Raw genomic sequence first — 25000 nt, 5'->3', positions numbered from 1 at the left:
CAAGCACACATCAAATGCTTTTATTTGGATCCATAAGCAAAAACAATGAGACAAGATCCAAATACTTTAGGGAGAGTCCATGGAAAGGCAGCAGGTAGACATGACCCACATACTTGAACCAATACATGAAGCATTAAGGTGACCACTTAAGAATATACAAAACTTCATTGTCTCCATATTTGTAGGATTCCTATGATGATAGAGATAGAGCAAAACTTTGCCAATGTCTTTGCCTCCCCCTTATGCTGTGCCCCTGTCTGCGGTCTCCTGATCATATTTTTGTGTATATGCCCCAGATATCGGTGTCAATATACAAGTCAAGGAGCAAATTACTTCAATAATTAAAAAAAGACATGGTGGCTTCATTTACCAAAACAATATCAGGGGTATTTGGAATGTTGCTAAAAAAAGTAATTATCAGGCTGGCTATGATGTAACCAGCTTGTCTCTACAGTACTGTGTTTGTACATCTAGGTATCCTGCTCATGATTTTTTATTACATCCTTTAAAACCAGATGATCAACCAAATGGTCGTGCCATGATACATCTGTGTTATGATTATAAAATAATCCCTGCTTTATGGTACTGTATGGTGTGTAGTACTGTATAGCACACACAGACACGCGCTCGCATGCACACACACACATTAGAACTTGATCATGGGAACTTGTTGATGGGATGAAATACCTTTTCTCCAGCACTGCCCCTCAGGCCTGTTTCACCCTGATGAAAGATGAGACGAATGAGAAAGAGACAGAGATACAGAACAATGACAGATAGATTATTTGTTGAAACTTTGTTAAAATACAATATATGGCTATGGTTAGGGCTAGGGGCTGGGTTTGGGTTTGGTTAAGGTGCCGTTCGGTAAACAATTAGTCTCAGTGGCCGATTATCAAAATAAAGTGTTACCAGATACACAAGCATAATGAATAAATACAGAAACGACCTACGTAATCCAAAAATAAACTGTAAACCAAAACTAAAAGTTTCATTAATTTTTCTCACTGTGTGTGCATTTAAAGTAATGTCATATCATAAACATGTCATGACATGTCACATGTATTGTCATCATTTAGTTGATACAGTGATTGTCATAACGTAATATTACCATTTTCTGTAATTGTTCTGAAAGAGAGGCCTTATTATGTTAGAGGTATTGACAGTTTATGTCACATACTCATAACCTGTAATTGTATCAAATATCATGATATTTGTTATAGATATATTTTATAGATGATTTAAGTGTAATGGTTAAAAGTTTATAGATGATTTATTGCCTACTGGTAATTGTATCAAACATCATGATATTTGTTATAGATATATTTTATAGATGATTTAAGTGTAATGGTTAAAAGTTTATAGATGATTTATTGCCTACTGGTAATTGTATCAAACATCATGATATTTGTTATAGATATATTTTATAGATGATTTAAGTGTAATGGTTAAAAGTTTATAGATGATTTATTGCCTACTGGCAGAGTGTCCAACATGGCAATCCAAATGTTACCTTAAAAAAAGGATAAAAACATCCACCATGTCTTTGGGCAGCTCTTATGCCGACAGTTAAAATCTATTCACACGTGTTATAGAAACAGAGCCAATATCCTGTACAGTTTGACAAGGTCTCTACTTTCTTGTTACCTTTAATCTTGCCTAAGCCGGTGTAGACAAGTTTGTAAGCGCAGTCTTTATGAGTGTACTCTAACATGACAAATGACACCTCATAACTACTGCAGACAACCAGATGATCTAATAAATAATCTAAGCTGGGCTATTCATGCCACCATGACAAGATCCGCCGAGCAACTGGGGAATGCAAAACCATAAAGACATTCCGTGAAACAAGCCAACCCTGATTTGCTATGCCCTGGCACATTCTACGATGCAGGTGCCAAAAGGTGTTATGCAGCTCCACTTTTAGCCGAAAAACTGGGGTTAAAGGGTGGTTTAAGCAATACCCGGGCTTTGGAGTTGACACTGACATATTAAACATAAGTTTCTATGTTTGTAACGTTTTGTGCAGCCTGTGTGTTCATGTGATGTGTTTAGTTTACGAAAGACCACGTCAAATTTCTGCTCTTGGTGGTACTGACTCTGGACCCTGGAAGTCCTCTCAGTCCTTCAGTTCCCTGCAGAAACACACACACACATACACACACACGCACACACACACACACACACACACGTGCATACACAAACACGCACGCACGCACACACACACACACGTGCATACACAAACATGCATGCACACACACACACACGTGCATACACAAACATGCACGCACACACACACGCACGTGCATACACAAACATGCACGCACGCACGCACGCACACGCACACACACACACACACACACACACACACACACATGCATACACATACATGCACGCCCCACACACACACACACACACACACACAGACGTGCATACACAAACATGCACGCACGCACGCACGCACACGTACACACACACACACACACACACGCATACACAAACATGCACGCCCCACACACACACACACACACACACACACAGACGTGCATACACAAACATGCACACACGCACACACACACACGCGTGAATACACACGCACGCACACACACACACACACACACACACACGCATACACACACACACACACACACACACACATACGTGCATACACAAACACACACACACACATACACACACACACGCATACACACACACGTGCATACACACACACACACACACACACACACACACACACACACACGTGCATACACAAACACACACATGCATACAAACACACACACATGCATACACACACACACACGTGCATACACACACACACACACACACACACATGCATACAAACACACACACATGCATACACACACACACACGTGCACACACACACACACACACACACACACACACACACACATACACACACACACACACACACACACATATGAACACATAAATACACATAAAGATTACACAGAGCTCATTCCCCAAATGCAGAGGCACTTTGATGAATGGACACATGGACACATCCTCACCTGTGGTCCTGGAGGCCCCTGCACACCTGCCTCTCCTCTCTGACCTTTACCCCCGTGTTCCCCTGGGTCTCCTGCGTCACCCTGCAGGGGCAGCAACAAATATCACACACAGCATATACACAGGTGTGTGGAGTATGTGTGTGGAGTGAGGTGTGTGTGGATTGTGTGTGTGGATTGTGTGTGTGGAGTGAGATGTGTGGTGTGAGGTGTGTGGAGTGTGTGTGTGGTGTGAGGTGTGTGGAGTGTGTGTGTGGTGTGAGGTGTGTGGAGTGTGTGTGTGGTGTGAGGTGTGTGGAGTGTGTGTGTGGTGTGAGGTGTGTGGAGTGTGTGCACACGGTGTGTTTGTTATTCATGCTTAACCTTTTCGCCTCTTTCCGGTTTCAGCTGTTTGTCACCTTCAACCTGATAGAGAGAAAGAGAAAGAGAGAGAGAGAGAGTGAGAAAGAGAGAGAGAGTGAGCGAGAGACAGAGAGAGATCAAGTAAGGGTGATAAATACTTTATGACCCCTTATAAATGCATCCTTAATGCTCATAGCTGCTCCTTTCAAGAAAACATTTTTAATGAATTGTGATCATCTTTTTAAAAAATGAACATCACAAGTGTATTTGTGTTGGAGGTTTAGTTTTCATCAGCTTTATTATATTATATTGAAATGATGTTTCTGATGTTGGTTGTGTATGCCTTCATCCCAAGTAAACATCTCTTATCTCTTGTGTTTTCTCTTGCTGTTGAAGGCAGGTCAAGACTGACGGAGAAACTTACCGCTGTTCCCGGAGGACCAGGAAGCCCCTGAATCCCCTGTTAAAAAGAAGAACAAAAACCAGGTGATGCAGTATTCAAAACTACCACTAGTCTCCTAAAGCTTTCTATGTAGCACTCATATCAATGCACTTTCACCCAGTTACTTTTCACAAACAAGAGTATGAGCACGAGGTGAGCTCCTCACAAAGGAGTGAGCAGATTGTGTGAAAAGAGAGCGAGAGAGATTGAGAGAGAGACAAAGATAGAAGAGAAAGAGAGAGAGAGAGAGAGAGAGAGTGGTTGGAGAGGAGTGAAGTCAATCAAATCTCATCACAATTATTTTAAGTATTCTCCCAGTTCTGTCAGTATTCTTACCTGATCTCCCTTAATCCCCCGTGGTCCAATAGACCCAGGACTGCCCTGGAAACCCACAAACACAAGCAAGTGAGAGTGTGTGTGGGAGTGAGCATGAGCGTGCGTTTGTGTGTGGGAGTGAGCATGTGTGTGTGTGTGTGTGTGTGTGTGTGTGTGTGTGTGTGTGTCTCTTACATTACGCCCATGCTCCCCAGGATCACCTATGTCTCCTTTCTCCCCCACTCGTCCTAATGGTCCTGGTAAACCCTGAAAGACAAAAAAAAAACATCTTCGGCATGTGATCTTCGGCATGTGTTTGTTTTTTTTGGTCAGACTGTTGTGACCACCTACTCACCCGCACACCACGCTCCCCAGCCTTGCCTGCCAACCCTGGCTCGCCCTGGATACCACATGACAAACAGGAAGGGATGAGTGCAACACACAAATATGTGTGTGGTGAAATCAGAACACAAAAGCAATTCAGTGACAAAATCACAACCTAGTACGGAAGATATGGAATCACAAGCGTAAACGTAAATGATGAATTCATAGAAAATACATGTCAGTGAGCCACACACAAACACAGGCATGGTTAGAGAGGCATTGGGACAAAATGTCAGACGTAAACAAAGACTTACTGCAGTTCCTTCATCTCCCTTGTCTCCCTTCTCTCCCTAAAAAGTAGCAAAAAACTCAGAATGACCTTAAGAAGTAGAGGCACTGAATGAACATTCAATGACAGCATTATGCACAAGAAGTTGCTAACACTTAATTAATTAGCTCTTTATTATTAGATCGATTGTAACACACTAATCTCTCAGTGTGGAACAGGTACTTAGTACCTTTGCAGCTGGACAGGATTTTGCAACCGTCATTACAAGCTAATGACATGGTAACATTGACCTTATAACTGAGGGATACAAATTATGAATACGTTTTTAGTAAAGGGTCAAGGTTCAGGGGTCATCATCTCCTACCTCTTTCCCCCGTAGGCCTGGCGGTCCTGGGGACCCATTTCTACCAGCCTCCCCATTCTCCCCTGGTTCACCGCGGTCACCCTGGACGAGAAGAGAAAGGGTGTGTTTACACTGCAGGTCTTGATGCCCAGATACATTTTTTTGCCGATAACAGATTTTTTTGCCTGCATGTTTACATCTACTTTAAAAGTGACCCATATCCGATAGTTATGTTTACACTTGCATACCGCTTGAAACAACTGGCATGCGTACAAGAGGGTTTGGTTAACAAAATGAAAGTAAACAACCAGCTCGCACTGCGATGGAAGCAAACTAAATAATAATACAAGCTACTGATTTCCAAAGCATCTTCAGAGGTCCGGAAAATATTGGTCCTATTTTAAGGCAGAGGAGAAAGGGGGGAGCCCTTACTGCATGTGAGGTAACGTTATATGTACATCATCAAAATGCGGAAAGGTAAGATCTTCACAAGTCGCAATGACAGGGTATATCCAATAGATACAGTATGCACTATGCTATGCGTACTGTTTTAAACATGTCAGCACACAGACATTCAGATATAGACACAGATAGGTCGGGGTTGAGGTCAGGGACTGGGCTCACTGAGATTACCTTTACTCCAGGTCTGCCCCCCAGGCCAGCTGTCCCCTGATAAAGCAGACAAGAACATGTGAATATAAGAGGAACAGACTCCCATCCATCCCTCATCCTCTCTATTTACCTCCCAGCTTTTCTGGTGCAAACTGCCACAGGCCGGTTCTAACAAGAGTTAGTTCCATGGAAAACAGATATTCACAGATTCAGAGATACAGAGAAGTGTCCCCTAAATCAGCTTATGTCTCCACTTGAGTGCAGTAGTTGTTGTTGTTGTTATTATTATTGTTTTTATTACTATCTGAAAAACACATCACCATCTAATGTCTGTTATTTTCCCAGGCTGAGCTGATGTAATTAATATGTAATTGCATGTAAGAGGTCATTAGCAGGAGTGCCCTACTCTCTGGTACTCGTAAATCTTGTAGGTGAAATTAAATGTAAAACAAAATGAACATTGGAGGATGAGATCTATTCTTCTATTATGAGAAATGTTATTGTTTGGTGTGTTGTCATGCAATAGCATCATTAACAGACAGCCTGCCTATCATTATTGAAAACAACCCTATCAGGGAGTTACATGACCTCTCTGCAACATAGCTGGCTGTTTGTTATCCTTCACACATTTACATATCACACTTACTCGATCCCCTTGTTCTCCTTTAGTTCCTGCGGGGCCTTGCAGACCAACACCAGGGAGGCCCTTGGGCACAGAGGGACACACACAAAAAGAGAGTGAAAGAGAGCCTTCAGAGTGGATTAAAAACACGAGCTGTGCTTAATGTCTTGATTTTTTGTGGCTGTATATGGCCGTTATGTTTGATCAAACACAACCTCTGTGTGTTATTGGGGAACAGTGATGAAGAGGTTGTGACCAAACACACTCACTTTATCGCCCTTCAGTGCCCGCTCCCCCTTCTCTCCTCTGGGACCATCAGGACCAGCAAGTCCCGTCTCCCCCTATTAACACACAAAGGTGTACACACACACACACACACACACACACACACACACACACACACACACACACACACACACAGACAGACACACAGACACAGACACAGACACAGACACAGACACAGACACAGACACAGACACAGACACAGACACACACACACACACACACACAGCACACAACAAAAGTGTAAGTTGAGCTATGCAAAATTTCAGGGGCTCATCACCTCCCTTTTGAGGGCATGTTCATTTTTCATTAAACGTAACAGCTACTAGTAGCATTTTAAAGAGTTGATATTGCCACATACCCGCTCTCCTTTCCTCCCCGGCAGGATACTACCCTGTGGAGAGAACAGAATTATGGGAAAAGTGACACACTGTGGCAGCATAAGTTCAAATCAAGTTCAAATCAACAAAACACAACACAAACCACAGGGCATCAATTAACAACAAAACACACACCATAACATTGACAACAGAGCTCTGACTGCACAAAACAAGACACACCAACGCAAAAATCCAATTAAAAAAAAAACCACAATGCCAATGCCACAAACCCACAAAAACATAACTGACACATACTGTATTCATTAGGTGTACAATTTCTATTTAATTGAATGTCTGTGAAACAATGTTACTTACACCACCTCCAGGCTCTCCCGATTCGCCTTTGCTTCCCTGGCAAGAAGAAGTAGAAAAAAGGAGAAACATTTAGCAGGTCTATTTCTTTCATTCTGATTATGTCTTTTTTTGTAAATATTATCTTTGTACCTTCTCTCCTGGAAGTGCACTTGGCCCTGCCAAACCCTGCAAAACACACACAATATCACACACATAAACAGCACACCACACACACACACACCGAACTACGCTTGTGCACATGAACACACACACACACACACACATACACTCAAAACTTAAATCACATTCTATGTTAACCTCCATAATTATAAAAATAGCACCAGCACATATTAACACACTTACGCGGGGTCCAGGAGGCCCTGAAGGGCCAGGTTTACCAGACTCCCCCTAAAGAACAAAAGGTGTGTGTGAAAGTGTGCTCAACTCTTCAACAGAATGCTTCTGCTCTAAAGAGGTTTGAGACAGGAGATAGGAGTCTAGAGTAGTCAGTTAAGTTTAAAGTTTAAATGAGATTTGAGTTTAACAGAGGGCCCCTCACCTTCTCTGCTAAGGGCCCAGCTGGTCCTCTCTCTCCCTGTGACACAAGCAGACGAACACAAGTTAGTCAGACAACAAGCACCATAAGAACACAGTAAGTAGCAATCACACAAGCCAATAAGCCAATGAGAAAAACCAGGCGATGACAGCAACTCGAATGAATCCCTCATAGTCAGTCACAGGATGCACTCACTGGCTTATTGATAAGGAGAAAAGGCGTTCAATACGTAAGGGAAAGCACAAAACCCATTGCCAATGGCAGCGGCCATTTTTTTTTTTGCAGCAGTCATTATAGAAATATCAGACTTGCAAACGTTGGGGTGGACCATTCAAATCAATGCAACTTTTTGCAACATTCTGAGAATCCGTATAAAAGAAACTGATAAGAAGCTAGAGGCTCAGTATCACACAACACATGCAGAGTGAACAGCAGCAATGCCTCCTGAATAAGACAGCAAACTGCAGAGGATATAAAGGTTTCTCCTAAATGACCTGGTAGGTAAGGTAGGGTGTACCAACAACAAACTGTCTTGAAAAAGTGTTTCAGTGTGCATCAGTGTGGGGGAATAAATGAGGAGCAGGTTAACCTATAGGTGCTGGAGGTGCTGGTCGCTGATGATGCACACTGGGTGGACCCACAATCACACACGTACTCACCCTGTCTCCTTGAATCCCTGGTTGACCTCCTTGGCCCCGATCACCCTGATAGAGTGAAACAGAGAGGTTTAATGGGCTTATTTTAGGAATTCTGAACTGTTTAAAGGTGCAGTTCTCCATCTTGATGAAAGTTAATTGGCTGGAATAGTGGATGGCTCAGGCTAAGACACTTTGTTTCCAATGTATAGATCCAGGACTATGCAAGAACACCAGAGTTTATCTTTCTTTCTTTTTTTTGTTGACCACACTCACTGGACAGACAGCTAGAGAAATGTCAGAAGAATTTGACTGAATTTGACAAAAAGTGTATTGTATTATAATTGAGAACTTCGCCTTTAATTATGGATAACTTGTTTAAGTCAATAGTGAATGAATCATGTGGTTTGGACTGGCACTGATACAAGCTTACCTTAATTCCTCTTTCACCAGGGGGCCCTCTTGGACCCTGAAAGGAACACAAAACAATGCAACATGGTGCTTTAAGAGGTTCTTTACAGTTCTTAGAATAAATTCACATCTCTTTGTCTCAATATCCCCTGAAACCAACTCCACAATTATCAGTGAATCAATGAACAAATCTATGTGTAATAATTATTCAATAAAATGAATGTTTTCTGTTTCATAGAATGAAATGTCTGGTATTGCATCCCAGTGCCATTGAAGTGTATCTAAGCAGCTAAAAAAACACCTACTCAGCAAAATGTTAGATAACCTGAACAAATTACTCCTGTTATGTTTGACAGAAAACGAAGCCTGATACGGCGCTCGACTGACACAGTGATGAATAGATGACATTGACATGGGTGGATCGTGACAGGATATCTGAATAATTACACCTTCGGGGGCCAATCCATCCATGACAAACTCACATCTACCTTCTTTATGTGTTCAGTATGCAAACTCAAGTAAAAATCTACAGGAGTATACATGAGTAGAAGTCTGCAGAATAAGACATTTATAACGCAATGTTTTAGTTCAATACAGGGCCAAATTACACGCCAACAGCAACGGATCTTAGCCGGAGTCAGAGATGGACTCCTGTTTTATGGAGCGCAGGATCTTTTCTGGACGATCCATAAGTGCGATTGTTCTTTTGCACACCAACACTGAAGTGTGTGTGTGATCTGTGTGAGATCTGCACCAAGTGTACAGTTCTGGATTTACCCAAATAAAATGTGTGTTCATCTGACCACTCAGAGATCAGTCAGAGGGGTTCTACCTGTAAAGTGACAGGTTTACACCAACAAATCAGCAAACAACAACATCTCACAACAGGTGTGTACATCGGTGCAATTAAATGTTCAGTCAGATATTTGGGAATTGAATGTTCAGTCATATGTAGCTCTGGGATGTTTAGGAATTAAATGTTCAGTCAGCTGGAGGCCGTAGATTTTTGGGAATGAAATGTTCAGTCAGCTGTAGTCTGGGATTACTCACTCGGTCCCCGGGCTCTCCTTGACTTCCTGGGGGTCCCGGCTGACCCTCTGAGCTCTCACCCTGAAATACACACATAAGTCATCACATAAATACTGACCATTTCATCATACACAGTACTCACTCACACACACATAACACACACACACACACACACACACACACACACACACACACACACACACACACACACACACACACACACACACACACACACACACACACACACACACACACACACACACACACACACACACACACACACACACACACACACACACACACACACACACACACACAAACCTTGTCGCCTTTGGATCCCCTCAATCCCGGCAGTGCATTTGGACCTATTGGGCCTGGAAGCCCTGGTGTCCCCTACAACACAAATCCACACGCACTTACACAATGACATGTTTATTTGAAGTAAATACAAGTTTAAAAAGTCTAGCAAATACCTTCCCACTATAGCTTGGTATAGTATCGTAGTACAGTAACATTTTATTTGAATAGTCCATCTACAGAGACTTTATAGATAGTTTGTTGGAATTCAAGTTCAGTCTTTCTAACTATTCACTGAACATCACCTTAACCAAACCCAGCCCCTAGCCCTAACCTTAACCATACAGTGTAGTTAACAGAGTTTCAACAGATAGTTTGTTTATAATCTGAGCATCTATAGATAGTCTATAGGGGACCATCCAAATAAAGTGTGACCCTTATTACACTACTTAGTACAGACTAACAGTCAAAGCTGTTACGGAGCATGGAAAATAGACTGCATTTACAGGTTATTGCTTCAGACATCTACCCATTCACACACCGATGGCGGAGGCCACTATCTAAGGTGCCAACCTGCACATCGAGAGGGTTCAGTGTCTTGCTCAAGGACACTTCAACACCTGGTGAGGAGTCGTCAGGATCAAACCTTCTGATTGCTGAACAACTCCTCTACGTCCTGAACCACTATTGCTGCCAATATCACAGGGCCAGTTCCCAGTAGCAACGCAAATCTCATCTCCCTACTCTTGAAGATTGGTCACGGCTTTAAGCATTATGGTTAGCTCTCACATCCTCTATGCCCAATGACCCACGTCCTTCTCAGAGGTGTTTAAGAACCTTTGCAGTGACCTTTAACCTCTAAGCCTAACCCTAACTGTCCATGAGGCATGTGTGGACATTTGACCAAACTTCCCTGTTCTTCATCAAGCGTTTGGGGAATCGTTACGTTGTACGTAAAGTCTTGTGTTAACTCACGGGTGTTCCAGGCTCCCCTTTAACTGCCACACCACTGCCAAATCCTGGGAGCCCCTAAGGCAGAGAGTGGGGGGAGAAGAATGGAAGGGATTTAGAGTTATATTACGATTATATTATATTACACCATATTATTTTTACTAAATGTTAAGTGCACTGAGTTGGCAAAATAACAGGCAAAACTCACCCTCTCTCCCCTGTCTCCCTTATCACCCTGAAGAAAAGAGAGTTTGTCAGTTTGTCATGTGGTCATATGAATAGTGTGATACATTGAATGATGATGATGATGATCCCTGACTTTAGAGGAGACACCAGGGGTGCCAGGTATCCCAGGGCGACCATCCAATCCAGGTGATCCAGCAACTCCCTTTGCCCCATCAGTACTTGGGCGACCCTGAAAGAGAGAGAGAGAGAGAAAGAGAAAGAGAAAGAGAAAGAGAAAGAGAAAGAGAGAAAAAAGGCAGAGAGTTGTTAATGTAGAGTGACTAAAACCTTACTTAAGTAATGAGAGACATAAGGCATAACTTCATATACCCCAAAAAGATATAAGGCTACATGCTCAGTTTATCCAAATTAAAGGCATCTTCAAACCTCTCAACAGCGGCCACTGGTGTTGGTGTTGTATATCAAATGGAAGCATGTGCCCTTTGCCATCACCTGCACTAAACTGCCTGGACTGACAACATTTTGCAGAGTTGCACATTTCCATTTTCTAATCCCAGCTAACACTGAGATGTGTGGGTGTAATAGGCACATCCCTGCTCAAAATGGTATTTTCTCCTGTATTGAATGCTCTGCATGTGCACACTTTTACCGCCAGGAGGCGCATTGAGACCTCTGCATCTACTCATAGTGCACTGTGAAATGGACTGGAGACTTGTTGATTTGTGAACAGAGGGTAAAAAAAGTCTGAGTCTTCAGGTTTAGTCTAATTTTCAGTTTCACCTTTTGGCAAATTTGCTATTGGCCTACAGCCTCGGTTCCCAAACTGGGGTACGGGACTGTAAAATGTTTGGGAACCACTGGCCTACAGCATAAAGCACAAAGGGAGTTGAAAGCATTTGTAAAGGAACTGTATTCAATACTGTAACAACAAGAAACGTGTGTGTGAGTCACTGGCAGTCCAAGGAACTGTATTCAATACTATAACAATGAGAAACATGTGTGTGTGTGTGTGCGTGTGTGTGTGTGAGTCACCGGTAGTCCAAGGAACTGTCTTCAATACTGTAACAATGCGAAACGTGTGTGTGTATGTGTGTGTGTGTCTGTTTGTGTGTGTGTGTGTCTGTGTGTTTGTATGTGTGTGTGTGTGTGTTTGTGTCTGTGTGTGTGTGTGTGTGTGTGTGTGTGTGTGTGTGTGTGCGTGCGTGCGTGCGTGCGTGCGTGCGTGTATGTGCACGCGCATGTGTGCGTGTGTGTGTACGTGTGTGTGTACGTGTGTGTGTGTGTGTGTGTGTGCGTGTGTGTATACGTGTGTGTGTATGTGTGTGCGTTTGTGTGTGTGAGAATCACCGGTAGTCCAGGGATTCCTGGCTCTCCCTTCCTCCCTGGTAATCCAGCTCCAGCTGCTCCGTCTGATTCACCCTACAGAGAATCACAGACAGCTCATTGTGTTTCAGAGAATCACAGACAGCTCATTGTGTTTCAGAGAATCACAGACAGCTCATTGTGTTTCAGAGAATCACAGACAGCTCATTGTGCTTCAGAGAATCACAGACAGCTCATTGTGTTTCAGAGAATCACAGACAGCTCATTGTGCTTCAGAGAATCACAGACAGCTCATTGTGCTTCAGAGAATCACAGACAGCTCATTGTGTTTCAGAGAATCACAGACAGCTCATTGTGTTTCAGAGAATCAGAGAGGCGGCTGTAATCGGCTGTGCTGAGTTTGATTCGTTGTTTTACCTTTTGTCCTTTCTCTCCCTTCCCACCTAGAGGCCCAGATGCTCCTGGCTCCCCCTACGGAAGAAACAACAAAAAGATGTTTATTTGTTTGAGTGTGTGTGAGTGTGTGTATGTGTTCCGTGTGTGTGTGTGTGAGAGAGAGAGAGATAGAGAGACAGAGAGAGACAGATAGAGAGACAGAGAGTCACATTTCATGAAAATGTGGCTATTCATTTGTGTGAGGTTATTAAATACGTACTGTATGTGTCTTAGACTTTGTGTGAGTGAGTGACAGTTTGTGAATGTGTCTGTATGGTATTTCATTTATATGTGGTTATACAAGTACTCGTGTGTGGGAGTGTGTGTCAGTGTGTGTGTTCTTTGAAACTCACAGGATCTCCTCTGACTCCAGGAACACCCTGAGATCCCTGTAGAGATTAAGATCAGTGTAAGACCATACATTTATGAGACACTTATTTGGCACACTGCAATACACCTTTACCAGAGTATAGTACAGTATCATATATATTTTATTAGATTACGTTAGATTAGATTAAACAAAGTTATCTTTGTTTTTTAAAGAGTGAGAAGGGTCTGAATACAATACAGTCAATATTTCAACATGTTACATAGTCATAATTTCTTCAAGAAATTACATTTCATTATTTGACCCTGTTTGAGTTGCTTATACATAAGTATCATACAGTCACATACGGTTGTCATCACGGTTAATAATGCATCCCCCACACACAAACAAATACATACGTATATCTACGTACACAAATATTTACATTTTTACTTTTTTACTTTTAAAAGATGTATCTGAGATAGGAGGTTCATAGACATTAATAAAGGTGTAGTAGTTCTCCAAACATTTCACATTTGACTATAAAGAATCTACCATAGATATCTGCGTTCTGGGAGACCATCTTAAATGGCATCCTCTGATCAATTAATATTCCCACAGCCCTACTCCTAGAGAAACATGTCACTTCAAAGGCCTCTCCCACCCTTCTATTTGCTCGGCTCTGAAGTGGAGCGCCTGTAAAAAAAACTATATTTTTTTAAGCCTTCCTGAAATACATTCACATTTCAGGTTGCAACTTGAAATGTAATCGGAAGGGTTGGTACGAGATTTTTACAAGTCATATTCTATATCAGAATCAAGAGTGATCTAAATGAGATATCATTGGTCAGTGCTGAGTCTTGTGACTGGCTCACCGGTATTCCAAGGGTGCCGGCAGTTCCTGGGCGGCCGGGGACTCCAGGACTCCCATCCAACCCTGGAAACCCCTGGAAGACAGGACGGGAGAGTTCACTCAATGTGTGTGTGTGTGTGTGTGTGTATGTGTGTGTGTGTGTGTGTGTGTGTGTGTGTGTGTGTGTGGGTGCGTGTGTGTGTGTTTGTGTGTGGGTGGGTGCGTGCGTGTGTCTGTGTGTGTATGTGTGTGTGTACGTGTGCATACCCTTTCTCCTTTCTCTCCTCCCCCTGAAGGCCCTGCAGTCCGACCTGGTTGCCCCTCTGGCCCTCGAGGGCCCTCTCTGCCCGGCAACCCATCACGTCCCTACAAACAGACACGCACACGCACACGCACACACACACACACACACACACACACACACACACACACACACAAAACACATCCAAGCATACACACATATACAATCACATATAGGCACACACACATTTGAATACACACAAAGAAACAGAAAACACCGTTTTTGTTATTTATATCACGTTGAAAAAATATCAGTGTAGGACACACATACACACCACTGCAGACATTTAGAGTTACAATCAGGTTTCATAACTCATTAAAGTAACCAGCATCAAAGTGTGAGTCAGTGAGACACTTACAGGATCTCCCTTTCTGCCAACAAGCCCATCACGTCCTGCTTCCCCCTGAAAGCAAACAAGTCAGTTGCCATATCGTCTTCAATACAAAAAAAAAATGAATGTATAAAAAATAAAAAGACAGAGGGCCTCATTTACTAACAGGATTGCGCCCGTTTCAGGCGTAAAATAGCGGTTAAAAACCTAAAACCGTATTTACATTTAATATAGGCATATACAAAATTGTCCCGCCAGCTAGCTGTTCGGCCACGCTTTACCCAGAATCGCCGCTCATTGTATGGTTTACTTTAAACCGTATTTTCACCCATAGTTCAAGCAAACCGAACGTCTGAAAATTTCAGTTGCCTCTGCCCTGTCCACGCTACAACTCTAGTTTTCAAATGTATCTGCCTAGGGCAGCATTTTTGAAAAGCATGGTTTTCAGTGTTGGAATGCGCCGTTTTAAAGTAAGGGGTGTCGTGTATTCCTATCAGACTATTTAGAGGGATGCTATGGAGCAGGTAACCTGGCTATTAACTATCCTAGCTATCTCTAGCATAGGGAACCATATTAACAGTTTGCAGTTGCCTGTGTGATTAACTCATGTTAATATGTGTGAATATGAACTTGTGAACATAAACTCGTTAATATGAAGCTGCACAGGCACCCTGAGGGGTAACCATAGCAACCCAGAAACTCAATGTTCGCTAAAAAGTTTAATTTCCCAAAATCAGCTCACCAATAAAAGACAAAGTCTTGAATTCAAAGTGATCACAACTTTTAATGTGGACGGAAGGGCTAAACGGAGAAATATTTATGAGTTTCTATATTTACCTGGGTTAGTTTGCTGTAACCTCGTGAACCAAAAGCTCTAATTCTAATTTTAGCTCATCATCCATGGTGGAACACGCAGGCTCTTTCTTCCCTATTTTAGCAGAGCGCTAAATAACACTAATGGGCGGTGTTAGGCGCAGATGACGCGACGAGGGTTCTTGTTTGATAAATAGGATGCAAAATACCGTGCGCTATATGCGGTTTGGCAAAGGCGCTGATTGCGCTGCGGTCGCAATGTTAGTAAATGAGGCCCCAAATCTCATACAAGATTCTTCTCATTAAATCCTCATACCAGATTCTTCTCACCAGCTTGAGTCAAATAGCTAACAGGTGTAGAGAAGATTTTGCGACATCAGTACTTTAACTTACTTTTTGTCCAGGTCCTCCTTTCTCACCCTAAACATACACAGGGAGGAAACAGACACAGATGTGTGAATGTGTGCGTGCGTCGTTCTTCTAATTGTGTATTAAGCAGTGGCCATGTCTACGTTTCCATGCTTACTACAACTCACGTTAGGGCACTGAACAGTGCACTGGTCTCCATCAGGACCCTAAGGCGCACACAAACAGACATGCACAATTACATACGGCGAAACAAAGCATCATGGAAATAAACAGATTACCTTTAAATACAAGGTGTCTGAATAAGTATGACATAATGAACAAACACGTTGAACAGGTTTATTATTAGTTTATACATATTCACCGACTATTGCTTTCCTGTTGATTAGACATCTGTGCTGACGCAAACACATGTATGTTAATTACATGATGATCTGTGCTGACGCAAACACATGTATGTTAATTACATGATCATCTATTACATCCCCACCTTTCACCCCCTCCTCTCTCTTTCAGTCACTCAACACTTCTCTCCCCCTCTCCACCTCCTCTTTCCCCTTTTCTTCTTCTCTCTCTCTTTCTCCCTCTTCCTCTCCTCCCTCCCTCCCCTCTCTCTCCTCTCTCCCCTTTCTCCTCCTCTATCCCCCCTCTTATTTCCTCCCTCTCTCCTCTCTCCTCTCTTTTCCTCCCTCTCTCACCGTTGTTCCCGTCCCCCTGGCGACGCCGCACAGCAGGTCGGCCAGTTCAGGGTGGTAGCGGTACAGCTGCGCCACGTCAGACACGGACAGCAGGTTCTGGGTGCTGCCGTCAGTTACCACACGCCGTAGCTCCGCAGAGTCAGCCCGACCAATCCCTACTGCCAGCACTGTCACACCTACCCACACAAACAAACACACACACACACACACACACACACACACACACATAATACATATTAAAGAACGAGTCCACAATTCTGGTAAAAGGTTGTTAATATTTGAGCTTAACAGCCAATTAAGCATTTGCATATCTACTGCAATATGAAAGGAGTGAGAGTGTGGTTGGTAAAGGACATCCTCATTACTGTGATTCAGCCAAATTGTTTGACTGGATCTGGATCTGTTGTTTAGTTGATATTTATTTTTCCAAATGTAATCAGGTGTTTTGTCTTCCAGTGACATCACAGCTCACCTGTGGCCCTGAGTTCAGCTGCTGCCCTGATGACATCATCAGTAGATTTGGCATCGGCAATGAGTACCACGACTCCCGGCACACGTCTTCTGCCGGCCGACAAAGTCAGGAAGAATTTCTGTGTATATGTCAGTGCCTGACCTAAAGACAGAAAAACATTAGCCAATAGGAATTGTCAGGTCAAGACAGGTCACGTTTATTTATATAGCACATTTAAAAACAACAGGAGTTGAACCAAAGTGCTTCCCAGTTGAGGTGAATCAGTTGACAATGAAAATATGAAAATATTATTATAATATTAGAACAAAGATGATTCTCTAATTAAAAGATATAAAACATATAAAGCAAATAAGACATGAAAGAATGAAATGAACAAAAGAAGGATAAGAGAAAAATAAACAGAAAGATAAAACCATAAATATAAATAATAGAAGAGAATAAAATCATAAAAACAATAAAAACACAACAAACTAATTTGAGTTAAAAGTGAACTTCAGACTGACTAAAAGCACAAAGAAAATAAAAGGCCTTTCCTCAGACAGGACCAAATGGAACTAAAAGAAAGCATCACAAAGTTAAAACCCTGGGAAAGTCTCTGTACAGTCCGAGTACATTTAAAAAAAAAAATGAGTATGAGTAAAAAAAAGTTTCAAAAGGTTTTAAAAGTGTGGGCACTATTATTTCAGTGTACTTGTTCCATTGCCTACACTTTTAAAGTGGCATTATGCAGTAATTGTACTTCAGAGTTAGGGTTAGGATAAGCAGTTTTACCTTAAAATAACAGCTTAAAAAAAATTGGGGCGCTACAATGACTTTTAATATGGAGAATCGCTTCCGTGCCGTTGCCATACCAGGGTCCGTAGGCATATTACTGGGTTATGTAGGTTTGGCTGAAGCCGCCCGGTTTCTACTGTCTGCTGAACTAGTAAGTAGCTTATTTGCCGTCTTGCTTTGTCTTGTGTTGCACTTGCTTGATGTTTGACTGTGTTAGGACAGTTGTTGACTAACTAGTTTGACCCATCCATATCAAAGTAAGCACATTTCAAGAGGTTTTGCTAGTTTTAGCCGCTAGCATCTCGTTAGCGATTAGCAATTGTTCCGTTATGCTGCTTTAAGTTACGCAGCGCAGTATATCATGTTGAGTTACTATGACTATGGTTAGGATGTATTTAAGCGCATATTATAATGTTACACAATAATGACTACTTAAGTGTCACACTGCACTTAATGGTATAATTCCATAGTACTAGGAATATGAACAGTATAGCATATAACATATTTACCATATATATTTACAATAACATACCGGTATATATACTAGAAATTTAATTAGTTTCAGGTCCCACATGTACACAGTGGCAGAATGAAGGCACACTTACTTATTGCATTCCCAGGGCCAGCTGAGAAGGGGGTCGACAGAATCTCCTGGAGTAGAGTCTGACTGTTGCTATGGCGATTGAGTAGGAAGTGCACTCTGGGCACATCGCTGTACACTAAGACCCCCATCTGGACAGGTCAAAGAGTACACACAATTACTATGTATTACACAATACACAACACAATACACAACACAATACACAACACACACAGACATTTTTTCATACACACAAACACACAAAGACAGTAAAAAGGTGAACACATATACTCAAAAACAGACAGACAGACAGACAGACAGACACACACACACACACACACACACACACACACAGAGGCACATATTGCCACACACACCTGGGAATCTCTGGAGCCGATGGTGGTGAGTGTTCCTGCTGCGCTGGCGAGCAGAGAGAGGACAGGCTCCTTCAGACGAGAGCGATCTCGAGACGCGGGGACCAGGAACACCACATCCAGACGCCCGTCCACACACACTGCAGGATACACATCACAATGGTCTAGGTATGCACTCTGCTGTGTGTATGTGTGTGTCTGTTTGGATGTTTGTGTGTGTGTTTGGATGTTTGTGTGTGTGTTTGGATGTTTGTATGTGTGTATGTGTGTGTGTGTGTGTTTGGATGTTGTTAAGGTCCACTGTCAGCTGTATCATGTTGTACTACCTGTGCGCTCCTCTACAGTAGCCACAGGTCCGACCTGGTTCTGGAAGGAGGGCTGTAGGGAGAACACATAGCGCCTGCCCAGCCTCAGTCCAGACACACGGAACGAGTTTGCTGACCCGTTCATCACCTGCGTCTGCCCCTCTCCTGTGTCTGACACATGAACGTATAACAGATTAGGTTTCAATGGACCAATAGAGAATAGAATGATTAGCCTATAACGGGCAGATGCCAGTGGCGGGAGGAATTAACACACAGAAGTGAACGAGTGAAAAAACTGAGAAGAAACTGAGGATCAGGAGTATAGCGCTACAGTGCTATACAGTACACACTGTATATAATACATGTAAAGTATACATGTAACACATACAGTATAAGGCATAGTATAGTATAAGGTATAGTAAAGTATAAGGTATAGTATAATATAATGCATAGTATAGCATGGTAGAGTTTAGTTAATTATAGTATAAGGTATAGTATAGTACAGTATAAGGTATAGTGTATAGTATAGCATAGTATAGTATAGTATAGTATAGTATAGTACAGTATAGTACAGTACACTATAAGGTATAGTGTATAGTATAGCATAGTTTGTTACAGTTTAAGGTGTAGTATAGTGTATTGTATGGTATAATTTAGTACAGTATAGTGCATAGTATAGAGTATTGTATAGTACAGTATAAGGTATAGTATATAGCATATAGTACAGTACAATATAAGGTATAATATAGTGTACAGTTTAAGGTGTAGTATAGTGTATGGTATAATTTAGTACAGTATAGTGTATAGTATAGTGTAGTATAGTTTAGTTTAGTACAGTATAAGGTATAGTATAGTATAGTATCCAGTCACTCACCTCTTTCCTCTCTCCATCGCAGAACATAAGATGTGGCACCTGGCATTGGCGTCCACCCCAGAAGCATTGAATTCTGGGTAATATCGATCACCCGTAAATTGGACACCGATCTAAGAGCAGCTGGAGCGAGAGCGAGAATGAGGAGAAAAAGGTGAGAGAATGAACACAAAACAAGTGGAAAATGGAAAAGGGAAAGGAGGTGGGGGGTTAAAATAATGACAAATAGAATACAAATATGTAGTAATAGGGAACAGTCAAAAGATTGTGCTTTTAAACACTCTCTGAATAGTGTTAGTTTCACATGTTTATAAATCTATTTACATTTTGAATTCAATTCAAGAGACATGCAGGTAAAGCTTGAAGCAGGCAAGCAAGACGCATCTGATGAAGGAGAATATAGGAGTGCTGTGTATAATGTGAATGATGGATTGCTGAAAGGAGAAGTCAGATGTACTTGTAGTGGCCCTGACAGTGACTGTCTCGCTCTCTCTGTCTCGGAAAAGTGCGGCGAATCGAATGTTGTAGCTCAGGCCAGGCCGAAGTCCTTCCAGGTCGTATGAGGTCACATCCCTCCGGATAGACTGGCTTCTCTCTGCCTCTCCTGCAACAGAAAGTCCCACAGTGGAAAGATTTCATTATTTCTGTTGACTCTGTAACTGCGCCAGGGAGATATTAAGATATGAGTATTGAGTTTTGTTGTATAATTGTATATGGTATGTATATACCAGTGGCTCTGCCAAAAGCTCTCCAGTGTTTGAGGAGTGTTTGTGTGTACCAGTGTGAGTGTGTGCATGTGTATGTGTGTGTGTGTTTGTGTGTGTGTGTGTGTTTATACCTGTTGTACTCCAGTATACCCTGTATCCAGTAGCCCCTGTTACTGCTCTCCAGGTCAGACGCAGGTTTCCTGGTCTCGCCTCCAACACCTGCAGTCCCTCCACACGCTCCACTGCTATGCCAGCTACACACGTAAACAAACACACATACACACCACACACACACACACACACACACACACACACACACACACACACACACACACACACACACACAAACTCACAAACACACACACACCATACACACACACAAACACACACACACACACACACACAAACACACACACACACACACACACACACACACACACACCATACACACACACAAACACAAACACACATACACACACACACACACAAACACACACATACACACACACCATACACACACACAAACACACACACACACACACACACACACACACACACACAGACACCACACACACACACACACAAACACACACACACACACACACAAACACACACACACACACACACCATACACACACACAAACACACACACACAGACACCACGCACACACACAAAGATGCAGATACACACATGTGATCATACATGCAAAGACGACACCACACACATTCAGTAACACACACACAAAGGCTGTTCATGGCCAAGACATCAGGGCAAACATTCAGTTTCACTATTCAGAGACCGCAGAGACACACACACACACACACACACACACACACACACACACACACACACACACACACACACAGACACAGACACACACACACACACACACACACACACACACACACACACACACACACACACACACACACACACACACACACACACATTTGAGGTACGTACGTGTGGTGACCCTGACAGAGACTGGTGAGCCCTCCTGGTCCTGCACCAGTGCCATGACCTGCACCTCGTACTGGGCCCCGCGCTCCAGCTGCTCCAGGTCCACTGAGGTCACACCACTCCCCACCAGCTTACTCTGCTCCTCACCACCTACACATACAACACACACACACACGTTATACACACACTCACAGCACACACACACACACACACACACACGTTATACACACACTCACAGCACACACACATTATATACACACACACACACGCACAAACACAACAAACTCACACGTTATACACACACTCACAGCAGACACATACACATACACACACACACACACACACACACGTTATACACACACTCACAGCACACACATATTATATACATACACACACACACACACATTACATATGCACACATATTATACTCACACATCCCAAAAATCACACACACACACACACATTACACATGCACACATATTATACTCATACATCCAAACATCACTCACACACACACACATTTGAGAGATTCCAAAGTAGGTACATTACTGTGCTGTGTGTGCTTATGCATGCAATACATAGTGTACACACACAAACATACACGGTAGACTTTCTGACCTTCAGTTTTCCTCCAGACGACACGGTAGGATGTTGCCCCCTGAACTCCGACCCATGTGACCCTGACTTCCTCGTCCTGTGGCGCCAGCACCTTTAGCTCTGTTACTGTGCCAACGACCCCGCCAGTCACTGTCAACAGAAGTGAGCTCCATAAATACAAACGTAGACTTCCTGTGGGTCTACTGCTAGAGCTCACAATACCAACAGCACACTGGCTGATCACATGTGTAGCTGTACTCTACACGAGAGAGTGTACACACACACACACACACACACACACCAGAGTACACACACACACACACACACACACACACACACACACACACACACACACACACACACCAGAGTACACAATACCAACAGCACACTGGCTGATCACATGTGTACCTGTACTCTACTGAAAAAGCATTAAAAGGTGCAGAAGAAACATTGTCGATTGGCTGGAATAGTGCCAGGCTCTATCCAAGCCCCTTTGTTGTTTCATTTACAGAGCCGGGGCTGTGCACACACGAGAGAGTGTACACACACAGACACCAGAGTACACACACACACACACACACACACACACACACACACACACACACACACCAGAGTACACACACACACACCAGAGTACACACACACACACACACACACACACCAGAGTACACACACACACACACACCAGAGTACACACACACACACACACACACACACACCAGAGTACACACACACACACACCAGAGTACACACACACACACACACACCAGAGTACACCCACACACACCCACCAGAGTACACACACACACACACCCACCAGAGTACACACACACACACACACACTTGAGTACACACAACACACACACACACCAGAGTACACACACACACACCAGAGTACACACACACACACACATACCAGAGTACACACACACACACACACACACCCACACACCAGAGTACACACACACACACACACCAGAGTACACACACACACACACACACCAGAGTACAGACACACACACCAGAGTACACACACACACCAAATTGTACACACACACACACACACCAGAGTGCACACACACACACACACACCAGAGTGCCCACACCAGAGTGCACACACACACACCAGAGTACACACACACACACACCAGAGTACACACACACACACACCAGAGTGCCCACACCAGAGTGCACACACACCAGAGGGTACACACACACACACACCAGAGGGTACACACACACACACCAGAGGGTACACACACACACACCAGAGTACACACACACACACCAGAGTGCACACACACCAGAGTTCAGACACACCAGAGGGTACACACACACACACACACCAGAGTACACACACACACACACCAGAGTACACACACACACACACCAGAGTACACACACACACACCAGAGTGCACACACCAGAGTGCACACACACCAGAGGGTACACACACACACACCAGAGTACACACACACACACACACACCAGAGTGCACACACACACACCAGAGCGCACACACACACACACACACACACCAGAGTACACACACACACACCAGAGTGCACACACACACCAGAGTGCACACACACACCAGAGTGCCCACACTGTACAAACAGCAAAAGGAACATGAGGAGAATTTAGCTGCATTTGACAAACGACACATGTGAATGCATTACGTAAATGTACTATGTGTGCTTTTGTAATAGCAGCATCTTTGTGAGGTTACCTGTCCTGGTGAGCACTGTGGCTGGAGTCCCCTCGGTTGAGCCAATGAGAGCCGAGACAGCTACGCGGTAGGACGCATTCTCCTCCAGCCCATCAATAGTGTGTGAGGTCACACCGGATGCCACATTCCTGGAGGATTCCGCACCTAGCATACACACCGCAAGAAATAGAGTGCTAATTAGTGTCTGTGGTTCTGAATGGTTTGGCACAGATGTCGCATATCAGACTTGCAAATGAAGTCTGGATTATCCTTTGTGGGTTTTTAAACACTTTACTGTGCCTTAATAAGAATAGGCATAATTTCTTTCCCTTCTATCCTGCCTGTTTATGTATGTATGTACAGTATGTAAGTTCATAGTACCTAATGCTACTTAAAATAAAGTGTAACTAGGTAATGTTATCCTGCTTGTGTACCATTGTTATGACGCCAGCTGATTTTGTATCCCGTTGCCGAGGACACGGTGTCCCAGGTGACGCGTATACTCCTGGAGGTCACGTCCACGATGCGGAGCCCAGAGATGCTGTAGCCGTGTGTCCGGCTGTTCAAAGTCACCGCCTCGCCCACGGTTCCGTCAATCACCGCGGAAACACTCAGCAGCACATACTCATCTGGCTGCAGCCCCTCAATGGTGAAGGCTGAGAGGTCTGAGGAAAGCTCACGGAACTGGACACCACCTGGTAGAGACAGGAAAGACATTCCGAGAAACACTCACTCACTGATGGCAGCTGACAGACTGGGTCTTTGGCCGTTGTGAACCTGGGCTCACTCCCACTGGATCTAGCCTCAGTCTGGTCCTGATCTACACTAGACTAGACGTAGCCTTAGTCTGGCAGGGATCTGGTCTCG

The 25000-nt window shown here is 43.3% G+C and overlaps 1 protein-coding gene across 1 annotated transcript in view; it reads right to left on the bottom strand.

Moving 5' to 3' along the window:
* The window catches only part of LOC116220477 (collagen alpha-1(VII) chain-like), a 41860-nt gene that overhangs the window by 346 nt on the left and 16514 nt on the right, over window positions 1–25000 (bottom strand). The window contains exons 16-60 of the mRNA XM_042707734.1: window positions 24568–24828; window positions 24155–24298; window positions 22447–22575; window positions 21832–21978; window positions 20999–21121; window positions 20618–20764; window positions 20164–20283; window positions 19311–19460; window positions 18988–19124; window positions 18636–18762; window positions 17257–17397; window positions 16785–16960; window positions 16257–16295; window positions 16114–16140; window positions 14935–14979; window positions 14543–14641; window positions 14298–14369; window positions 13469–13504; window positions 13098–13151; window positions 12705–12776; window positions 11491–11586; window positions 11380–11406; window positions 11196–11249; window positions 10245–10316; window positions 9945–10004; window positions 8917–8952; window positions 8508–8552; window positions 7852–7887; window positions 7656–7700; window positions 7443–7478; window positions 7314–7349; window positions 6980–7012; window positions 6606–6677; window positions 6361–6420; window positions 5736–5771; window positions 5124–5204; window positions 4785–4820; window positions 4502–4546; window positions 4342–4413; window positions 4168–4212; window positions 3814–3849; window positions 3411–3452; window positions 3051–3131; window positions 2100–2135; window positions 688–723 (exon numbers count right to left, since the gene is read on the bottom strand). Coding sequence (XP_042563668.1) covers window positions 688–723; window positions 2100–2135; window positions 3051–3131; window positions 3411–3452; window positions 3814–3849; window positions 4168–4212; window positions 4342–4413; window positions 4502–4546; window positions 4785–4820; window positions 5124–5204; window positions 5736–5771; window positions 6361–6420; window positions 6606–6677; window positions 6980–7012; window positions 7314–7349; window positions 7443–7478; window positions 7656–7700; window positions 7852–7887; window positions 8508–8552; window positions 8917–8952; window positions 9945–10004; window positions 10245–10316; window positions 11196–11249; window positions 11380–11406; window positions 11491–11586; window positions 12705–12776; window positions 13098–13151; window positions 13469–13504; window positions 14298–14369; window positions 14543–14641; window positions 14935–14979; window positions 16114–16140; window positions 16257–16295; window positions 16785–16960; window positions 17257–17397; window positions 18636–18762; window positions 18988–19124; window positions 19311–19460; window positions 20164–20283; window positions 20618–20764; window positions 20999–21121; window positions 21832–21978; window positions 22447–22575; window positions 24155–24298; window positions 24568–24828 — 3500 coding nt within the window. The remainder of the gene's footprint in view (window positions 1–687; window positions 724–2099; window positions 2136–3050; window positions 3132–3410; window positions 3453–3813; window positions 3850–4167; window positions 4213–4341; window positions 4414–4501; window positions 4547–4784; window positions 4821–5123; window positions 5205–5735; window positions 5772–6360; window positions 6421–6605; window positions 6678–6979; window positions 7013–7313; window positions 7350–7442; window positions 7479–7655; window positions 7701–7851; window positions 7888–8507; window positions 8553–8916; window positions 8953–9944; window positions 10005–10244; window positions 10317–11195; window positions 11250–11379; window positions 11407–11490; window positions 11587–12704; window positions 12777–13097; window positions 13152–13468; window positions 13505–14297; window positions 14370–14542; window positions 14642–14934; window positions 14980–16113; window positions 16141–16256; window positions 16296–16784; window positions 16961–17256; window positions 17398–18635; window positions 18763–18987; window positions 19125–19310; window positions 19461–20163; window positions 20284–20617; window positions 20765–20998; window positions 21122–21831; window positions 21979–22446; window positions 22576–24154; window positions 24299–24567; window positions 24829–25000) is intronic.

Source organism: Clupea harengus, chromosome 5, assembly GCF_900700415.2.
Source record: "Clupea harengus chromosome 5, Ch_v2.0.2, whole genome shotgun sequence".
NCBI classification, from domain to species: Eukaryota; Metazoa; Chordata; class Actinopteri; order Clupeiformes; family Clupeidae; genus Clupea; species Clupea harengus.
Note: the sequence above shows the minus strand (reverse complement) of the source record. Positions and strands in the feature narration are given on the sequence as shown.